At 50.7% G+C, this 8767-nt stretch overlaps 2 protein-coding genes across 11 annotated transcripts; one reads left to right on the forward strand and one right to left on the reverse strand.

Moving 5' to 3' along the window:
- The first annotated feature begins 155 nt into the window (after positions 1-155).
- METTL23 (methyltransferase like 23) lies at positions 156-6653 on the forward strand. Of its 2 annotated transcripts, XM_045489733.1 has the most exons (5): positions 156-569; positions 2594-2698; positions 3960-4197; positions 4279-4363; positions 4624-6653. In XM_045489733.1, the coding sequence occupies exons 2-5, from the start codon at positions 2615-2617 to the stop codon at positions 4790-4792; spliced, it is 576 nt and encodes a 191-aa protein (XP_045345689.1). In that variant the 5' UTR covers positions 156-569; positions 2594-2614; the 3' UTR covers positions 4793-6653. The 2 variants fall into 2 exon arrangements, with proteins under 2 accessions (XP_045345689.1, XP_045345690.1); XM_045489734.1 differs by lacking the exon at positions 156-569 and having other exon boundaries at positions 2594-2681.
- Positions 5298-8616, reverse strand: SRSF2 (serine and arginine rich splicing factor 2). Of its 9 annotated transcripts, XR_006715199.1 has the most exons (5): positions 7971-8597; positions 7438-7748; positions 7050-7153; positions 6242-6343; positions 5298-5736 (listed from the first exon to the last, which is right to left on the reverse strand). XR_006715199.1 is itself a non-coding variant. In XM_045489736.1 (3 exons), exons 1-2 carry the CDS (start codon positions 8330-8332, stop codon positions 7445-7447), a joined length of 666 nt encoding a protein of 221 aa, XP_045345692.1. In that variant the 5' UTR covers positions 8333-8616; the 3' UTR covers positions 5298-6343; positions 7438-7444. The 9 variants fall into 9 exon arrangements, 3 of the variants coding, with proteins under 3 accessions (XP_045345692.1, XP_045345694.1, XP_045345691.1); XR_006715196.1 differs by having other exon boundaries at positions 5298-6343; XR_006715197.1 differs by having other exon boundaries at positions 7050-7748; positions 7971-8596.
- Positions 8617-8767: the final 151 nt, after the last annotated feature.

Consider the following 8767-nt stretch of genomic DNA (forward strand, 5'->3'; position numbering starts at 1 on the left):
CCCCGCCCCCGGGCCTCTCGCGGTGAGCCATTGGCTTGGGCGCCTCCGGGGTCCGCCCTCACACTCCCCGGCTCGCCGCCATGTTGGGAAGGTCAGGCCGATGGAGGCTCCTCCTCACTGCGGTCCCGCCTCTCCCGCGCCCGCTTCCGCTGTGTACGTCACTTCCGGAAGCGAGCGCTTACTCCGCCGCCCGTTTCCGGCGTGCGAGCGGCCGAGGCCACCTGTCTTTCCTGTCTTCTCTGCCAGGTCTTTGGTCTCTTGCCGCACGGCCACATCGTCCCCCGAGGGGTGTGTTCCCCGCCCTTGCTGTCCCGTTGCGGCGACCCGACAGGGCCCGCGAAGGGCCACGTGGCGCCGGTGAGGCGGCTCCAGCCGGCCCCGGGGTTCCCCGCGTGCGCAGCCTGGCAACCTGGCGCCCTCCGCTGCTCGCGGCCCGCCGGGGGGCCACCGACTCCCCCACGGGCGAGCGTGGCCTTCGAGGGCATGTGGTTCGGGCCCAGCGCTTTCGGTTCTCAGAGGAGCCGGGCCTGGGGGCTGAGGGGACGGTGCTGGAGGTCAGCGTCCCGCAGGTGCGTGCAGCGGCACCCGCCGGGGGGCGTCTCCGGCCCCTTGCGGTGGCGCCCGGGGCAGGAGCTGTTCTCAGCGGCCTGGGGGTGGCGGGCAGGGGGGGTGTTGGGAGGGGGTGGGGGACGGGATCTGGCGGCTACCCTGCCTGAGGAAGGGCCTCCGAGCGGGAAGGATCGCGGTGGGAAGCCCTCTGACAGTCTTGAAGTAAGAAACTTGGGGGTCCTGCCAGGAAGAGAGCCCTCCGCATCAAATATTTCCTGCCCGAAAAGTGACATTTTGGACACCGAACACTTCCTTTGACCTAGTAGAAGGGCTTCTTAATTCAGCTTTATCTAGGATCGGGAATTCTACCCTCACTATCCGAATAAAGTTCCGTGGGTTGGCACCCGTTCCTTCCGGTTTACAGCTGCCCCAAACTCTCAGTAATAATAGTAATACTTTATGCGTCCGGTTTTTCGAAGCATTTTGACGTGGCCGTGTTTAGATCTGAACAGCAGTGTGTGAGGTAGGTAATTAGCAAAACAATTCGAAGGGGCGTCCGACTCTTGATTTGGGCTCGGGTCGTCGTCTCAGCTCAGAGCCTGCTTGGGGTTCTCTCTCCCGCTCTCTTCTCCTCCCCCACTCACACTTGCGGTCTCTCTGTTTCAAAATAAATAAATATTTTAAAGATGATAAATGGCTAAGAGGAGGTAAAGTCTCGAGTGAAACCGTTTCTAATAGTTTTTAAATGCCTTCCCGTTGAAGTACCCACTTGATTTCTTCCCGCATTTAGGAGGTGAAGATACTCCGTGTGAGAAGAAAGACCTCTTTCCACCCAAATCGGCAAACTCAACTGCTGTGATCAGAAACCCTTTAATGTCTCTTGGGTGAAATCTACCAGGGCAGGCATTTTATTCACCATGCACGCCCTACACTTAAGAACCAGAACCAGTGCCTAGCATATTTTAGGCACTAAAATTTTGGAGAGTGAATTGAATGATTTGAGTTCAAACTTCCAGTTCCTTCACCTTTGGTACTTTGAAAACTTGAGCGCCCTTTCCAACCACTAGCAGCACCCTTTGCTCTAGAAAACAGACTTGCGGTTTTGCAGTCTTTTAATAACCGCTCACTGTGTGTGCTCGTTTTGTGCCTGGTGCTGTACTAAGTTTGCGTCGAATCTTCCACCATCACCCTATGGGATAGTGTTTTGCGGTGGCGGAAACTGAAGCACGGACAGGTTGAATGGCAGGTGAGGTCGCACAGGTAGTCAGTTACATATCTGGAGTTTGAACTCAGGCAGGCTCGTTCCAAAGGCGTGAGCCGTTTAATTTGCCTCTCTCGCAATTCTGTGTCTTTGCAAAGGCTCTGTATGCTGCCTGCCTTCCTAACTCCAGAACCGAGCTGCACTCAAACCTCTTCTGGAATGTCTCCCTAGCCTGTTTCCCAGGACCATACCAAATTGTGCCTGTGATTATAATCCTCGGATACATTCTTACTGCACTTACAGTAAAAGCTAAACTTCCTGTGGCCCAGAAGACCACACAGGTCTGGTCCCTGCCTTCCCTCTGACCTCTGCTTGTACTACCCCAACCCTGCCTCCAGCCCCCATGCGCTTGCTGTGGGTGCTGTCTGAACCGTTCTCCCTATCTAGGACAGCCACCGTGTGATCACTGTCCCCCCATTGTTCCCTGCCCCCACCACTCCCATCACCCGGTTTTGTTGTGTTAGCATCCACACCAGCCAAAAACATATTTGCTTACTTGTGGCTTGTCTCTTCCTAGTAGGGTATGTACATGTGTATTCCATGAGCTTTACATCCATAGCCCACTAAATCACTCCCAGTCCCTGAAATAAATGCTCGTTGAGTGAAGAGTGGCTATCCTGTGGTATTGCAGTTTCATATGCCCCATGGGATGTGAACTTTACAGCAGGGAATCACCGTTTTTGTAATAGATGCCAGTGTCAGGCACTCAGTAATGGCTATAAAAATAAATATTCCAACTTCCAGCAGATGAGTTATTTTTGGCTTACAAAAAATTCTTTTCAGGTCCTGCACCTCCAGTACGGAATGTATGTTTGGCCCTGTGCGGTGGTCCTGGCTCAGTACCTGTGGTTTCACAGAAGATCTCTGCTAGGCAAGGCTGTCTTAGAGGTACAAGTGCCCCTGAGGTTTCCAAGAATCCTATGTTCAGATCTAAGTCTATGTGCTGGTTACTGGCTTTTGTTTAATATTTTAAAATCGGAGGACTTGGCCCGCTTGTAAGTTCTATGAGCTAAGAACGCTTTTTACGTTTTAAGTTGTGTAAAAAAAGAACGTATACCCAGAGACCACAGGAGACCCACCAAGACTAAAATATTTATCATCTGGCCCGTTACAGTTTGCCGACCCTTACTCTAAGTGAAGCCCATTGATTAATTTCAGTTCTAGAATCTTGGTATGGAAGCAATCCCTAAGGCCCTCTTTCCAGGGTGTCCCAACTGGGTCATTTGGGGTCTACTGTGACATGTGCGGTTTCTCAAAAAACAGCCCTTTCCATTTTTGGAAATCTTGAGTGTCCTCTACTTTTCCTTATCACTCCACTTGAGACCACTGAGGGCTTAGAGAAAAAAACTTTTGTCAAGTTTGCAGACGGTACAATGCTTAAACCCTAAGGCTGAAGACAAATCCAAAACTTGTAACCCCTCTGAACTTTTGCAGAACCACGTAAGTGAATGGTGTGAAGGCACTTGGCATGCTGTGTCTGGCAATTTGTAGACATTCAGATTGAGAATCTCCCCCCCCCCCCCCCCCCCGTCCTTAAAACTGGAAAATGGGAAACTTGTGCTTCAACCAAATAGACACTAAAGGCATTCCTCAGTTATTCCTTAGTATGCCTAAGACTTCAGCACTTTGAAGTCCCAACTGGAAAATCCCCTTTGGTATGAACCCTGTTGAAGATCTGTCAGGCTAGAGCCACATAAAAGAGGTTACGATTGGTAGTAACAGCCAGAATGGCTGTATGCATGGAAGTCACCCATCAAGCTTCTGGAGACCCAGTGTCCCATATAATTAGGAGCTCTTTTATGGACTGTGAGAGAACTAAATGCTGCTAGTGTCCAAACTGCCTGGGGCATATTCAGCAATAAACTGCCAGAGATGCCCATGGGAATTTGGAAGCAATATTGTCAGTTGCAGAATTTAGGGCCCTGTATGGGACTTAACCTTTCAATCCAATTAAGAGACACCACTTGATTTCTACAAACCCAAAAACCTAAGCTTCACATACAAAGGCAATGTCTAGTTATGGCACACTGTGCATACATGAGCTCAAGAATATGCTTAACTCCCTGACCCTGTACTCAGGGCAACTAAAACCCCAAATTCCCTGCGATGCTAAGGAAAACTTTGAAATGCGATCTTTTATATTCATCAGATTGGGGCCGGAGTGAGCCTTCCAGGAATCGTGGCTGCAAAATGTGGCGCCGAGGTAATACTGTCCGACAGTTCAGAACTGCCTCACTGCCTCGAAATGTGCCGTCAGAGCCGGGAAATGAACAACCTGCCACAGGTGCGTGTTGTAGGACTCACGTGGGGCCACGTATGTCCGGATCTCCTGGCTCTGCCACCACAAGACATCATTCTTGCATCTGATGTGTTCTTTGAACCAGAAGGTAAACGTTTTTTTTGCTCTTCAATCATAAATTTGGCTGAAGGTGATTTAAGTTCTTTTAAGGAAAGTCCTTTCTTCCCAGACTTTGAAGACATCTTAACTACAGTATACTTTTTGATGCAAAAGAACCCCAAGGTCCAACTGTGGTCTACTTACCAGGTAAGAAGGTAAGCCTGCGTAATCCTGGTTTTACTCTAAATTGTACTCTAGGTTAAAGATTGAATTGGATTCCCCGTGCGGGTCACGATCTCCCGGGGCCCATGAGATCGAGCCCCACGTTCAGGTCCTGCTTGGATTCGCTCTCCCTCTGCCCCTCCTCCCCTGCTCATACTCTGTCTCAAACAAACAAAAACCTTTAAAAAATATACATATCTAAAGCAAAACAGGAAAAGCAGAATTTCAAAAAAACAATTTATTTCTTTTTCAGTGCTGACTGGTCACTTGAAGCTTTGCTCTACAAGTGGGATATGAAATGTGTCCACATTCCTCTGGAGTCTTTTGGTGCAAACAAGGAAGATATAGCAGAATCTGCCCTCCCAGGAAGACATACTGTTGAAATGCTGGTCATCTCCTTTGCAAAAAAGGACTGTCTCTGAATCATACCTACATACAGGCTGTTCTGGGGCAATGTCAACACTGATTTACAACCTATCGTGCCAATTAGAACTCAGACCATTTTAGCTTCTTGGGAGTGAGTACAAGCACTGGATTTGAAGATGGTCAGATCTGTCGGCCTTAAAAGATTGTGGTGGGTCACCTGGACAACACTCGTGGGTTACAAAGCCATGAAAACAAAAAATAAACACACCTGTAAGAAAAAGGACTTGGACTGTTCTTTAAAAATCCATAAAAATACGACATAAATTAGACTATGACAGAAGGGGGGTAACCCGCAACCTCCACAAAGTGCTACCTTAGAGCATGGATTTTAGGGGTAGTGGGTGCTGAAACGGGGTTTCCACTTTTTAACTTAGGGAAAAAAAGGTCAAGTACTAAACATTTCGCTTTCATACTATAACAGTCAGTAACAATTCACAAGATAATTGCACAGGTCTTTCAAATAAGCGGGAAAAAAAGACCAAGACATATTCTGAGAAAAGCTAACACCAAGAAAACGTTTTAATTAAACTACAGAAACAACGGTTATAGTACAGAATATTCATGAGCAAAAAGATACACCATGTCATAAGTACTTACAAAGTTACAGACCATTTGCTTCCTTAACATTTTCCGCATTTTAAGTTCATACATGAAGATGATCCGATTTACCATTTTGGGGGGAAGGGGAGAAAAAAAAAAGGTGTATTTATCATCAGCTAGATGTGCTCACTGTATGCTCCGTTATTTATATGCAAGGCCCGGGTGACTGGAAGTGCAGTTGTCAGGCATTTTAATAAACTGGACAGCCATTTGTTTCTGCACGACAAGGCATCTTTACACAGGAGCAACCGGGAGAAAACAGGAAACAGCCAAGCACTCTGCACTGCAACACGCCACCTTAACAGCTAACCAGCATTACTCAACTGCTACACAACTGCGCCTAGTGCACAAAAATACACAAGAGAAGAGATTAGAATTGTGTTTGGTAAACAATCCTTTCAAAAAATCAAGTCTTTTCACCTGAAAAGTCTTTACACAAATTTGGGTTCAGATCACCACTTAGATCTGAAGGTAAATAACATATACAAACAAACTGACACCAACTTTTGTAGCTTTTTAATTTTAAGGAATGAAGGCAATGTTGAGTCAATCTCTTGACAGCTTTAGGCTGTGCGTAATGGCTGCACACGTTTCCTTAAAAGTCAGGAGGCCACAAATTAGGTTACCAATCTGTTTAATTTCAAACAAAAAAAGTCAGCACTATATAAACAAAAAGGAAAATTTACCTCAAATATCCAAGCCAATAATGAAATCTGAAGTCGTTCACCTCACTAAATTACAAGAAATTTGAATAACAGCAACAAAATGGCACATAAAATGAAGTTTGCCACCTGAGGCAAAGCTTTAAAACAAGTAAAAAGTTAGACAAAATGTTACAAAATAACCTTTTCAATAGCCAGTTGCTTGTTCCAAGGACTCTTCGATGGACTGAGTATGTGGTCCTTTTCCCCCAAGTCTTCCTTTAGTTATGTTGCTCGCCGACACATCTAGGTTTGAAAAGAAAAAAGTTCAGTTTACCTTCCATCGCTATGAAGTTACCCAAAGTGCACATGGTTTCAGTTTCAGGCATGTACTGACTAAGGCTCTGGTGAAACAAGTAGGTTACGGAAAGGTTCCACCCAGCCATTATCAGTTTTTTTTAAAGAAAGGCCCAATTGGGAAATTTTCACAAAGACTAACCATCCGCTTTTACAAATTTGTGTTTATGCAATCTTGGCCAAATAACCAAGGTGAAAAATAAGGGAGGGAAAAAGAAAAAGGAGGGGGAAGGGGGAAAAAAAAAGGAAGAGAGAGGGGGAGGGGAAAAAAAAAAAAAAAAAAAAAAAAAAAAAAAAAAAAAAAGGACCGTATCCAAACCAAAACTTGAAATCAGACAGTCTATTTTACGATAAACGTTTAGCTTTCAAATGAAACGTTTGGCAATTGAGAATAAAGGCTTTAAATATCGCGAGCTACTTAGGGCCCTTTCCTTTTAAAAAATAGGACCAAACAATTTAAGAGTTAAAGACACACTATCCTTTCCCCACCCAGTGCGATACCTGTAAACTTTTTTGGGGTTCCAAAAGTTCATTGCTCCGCTTTGCAATTCGTTTGCCACATCCGTTAGAATACGAAGTCCCAGTCAGTACAACAATAGTTGAACTGATTGTTTTCTCTAAGAGGATAGTGCATCTTTAACATTTAAAGACAAACCTGCTCCAATACACGCCCACAGAAACTGGTCCCTGGAGGATCAGCCAAATCAGTTAAAATCTGCAATACTGGCCAATATTCTTTTATCAAACAGGAGACCGCAGCTTTAAAGGGGGAAAATGCAGACGTTGGATAAAAACAGCAAGAAATAGTCATTTTCATTAATAGGTCTCAAACAGTTCACGAAACAGCCATTATTATCTAAGCTTCACGCACATCCTCTCTGCAGACCCCTCTCTTCAGAATTACTCCCAAAGCCGAGTTAGCTCACAGCCGCGCTCCCGACGTCGGGAGTCGCTTTGCTACCAACACGGATCATAAACGGCTACCGCAAACCCCATCTCTGCGCTCGGGTGGTGCGTGCGCCTCGGACGCCCACGGACATTACCATTTGCTTAAGAGGACACCGCTCCTTCCTCCTCGGGAGACTTGGGGGGGCTCTTGGAGCGCGACCTGGACTTGGACTCCCTCTTGGACACGGGCGGAGGACTCCGGGACCGGGACCGGGAGCGGGAGCGCGAACGGGACCTGGACACCGACGACGACTTGGACTTGGATCTTCGCGCCGACCTGGACTTGGAGGTGGACCGCGACCTCGAGCGGGTGCGGGACCGGGACTTGGAGCGGCTGTAGCGGGAGCGACTGCGGGACCGGGAGCGACTCCGACTCCGGGAGCGGCTGCGGCGGCGCCGCCGAGGGCTGCGGGCGGGCGGGCGGGCGGGCGGGGCGTCAGGGCGGCCGGCGGGGCCTCGGGCCGCGCGCCCCGCCCGCCCCGGCCGCCATTACCGCGCCGCCCGCCCGCCCGGACGCCATTTCCCCGCCGCGGCCGCCCGCGCGCCCGCCCGCCCGCCGCCACGTGTCCCGCGGACCTTTGTGACCCCGCCCGCCGCCGCCGCCCCCCCCCTCCCCCGGCCCGCTCACCTGCGGCTCCGGCGCCCGTAGCCGCCGCCCCCGTACCGGCGGGGCGGCGGGCCCCGGCGGCTGTGGTGCGAGTCCGGGGGGCGGCCGTAGCGCGCCATCTGCACCCGCAGCTCGCGGCCGTCCAGCACGGCCCCGTCCATGGCGTCCATGGCGTCCTCGGCGTCGCGCTTGTCGTGGAAGCGGACGAAGGCGAAGCCGCGGGACTCCTTGGTGTAGCGGTCCCGCGGGATGTACACGTCGCCCACGCGCCCGTACTTCTCGAACACGCGCCTCAGGGTGTCGGGCGACGTGCGGTAGGTCAGGTTGTCCACCTTGAGGGAGGTCATGCCCTCCACATCGGGAGGCGGGCGACCGTAACTCATGGCCCTGGAGAGTCGGCCGGGGGCCGCGACTGCGCGCCGACAAACGAACGGGCCCGCGCGCGCGGCGGAGACGGCGGTTTCCTCGGACTAGCCCGGCTCGACGCCGCGCCGCGCCTCTGGCAGTCGGCTCCCGCGTGGAGACGCTGGGAGAGGCCGGACGGGGCGACGCGAGCGAGACACCCACGGAGCCGACTCCACCAGAGAAACAACTGGGCGGGCAATCGGCCCCAGCGCCCGTTTATAGCCCTCCTCACAAAATGGCGCCCGCGCCACCCGGAAATGAATCCCCTGATTGGCTCGCCCCGCCCCGCCCCGCCGCGCCGCGGCCACGCGCCCCGCCCCTGTCCGGCGCGCCTGCGCAGAGCCCGGCGGGCGGGCCGAAAAGCGCGGAGTCACTGTTGCTGGGAGGGGGGAGCGGAATTGGCGAGCGGTTGG

Source organism: Leopardus geoffroyi, chromosome E1 (assembly GCF_018350155.1).
Source record: "Leopardus geoffroyi isolate Oge1 chromosome E1, O.geoffroyi_Oge1_pat1.0, whole genome shotgun sequence".
NCBI lineage: Eukaryota > Metazoa > Chordata > Mammalia > Carnivora > Felidae > Leopardus > Leopardus geoffroyi.

Bases quoted from the DNA above. Each gene is read 5' to 3' on its own strand.
- METTL23 (XM_045489733.1), top strand. From the start codon at position 2,615: ATGTATGTTTGGCCCTGTGCGGTGGTCCTGGCTCAGTACCTGTGGTTT. The intron at 2,699-3,959 runs GTACAAGTGCCC...TATATTCATCAG, and splicing joins TAGGCAAGGCTGTCTTAGAG to ATTGGGGCCGGAGTGAGCCT. The intron at 4,198-4,278 runs GTAAACGTTTTT...CTTTCTTCCCAG, and splicing joins TGTGTTCTTTGAACCAGAAG to ACTTTGAAGACATCTTAACT.
- SRSF2 (XM_045489736.1), bottom strand. From the start codon at position 8,332: ATGAGTTACGGTCGCCCGCCTCCCGATGTGGAGGGCATGACCTCCCTC. The intron at 7,749-7,970 runs GTGAGCGGGCCG...GCCCGCCCGCAG, and splicing joins TACGGGCGCCGGAGCCGCAG to CCCTCGGCGGCGCCGCCGCA.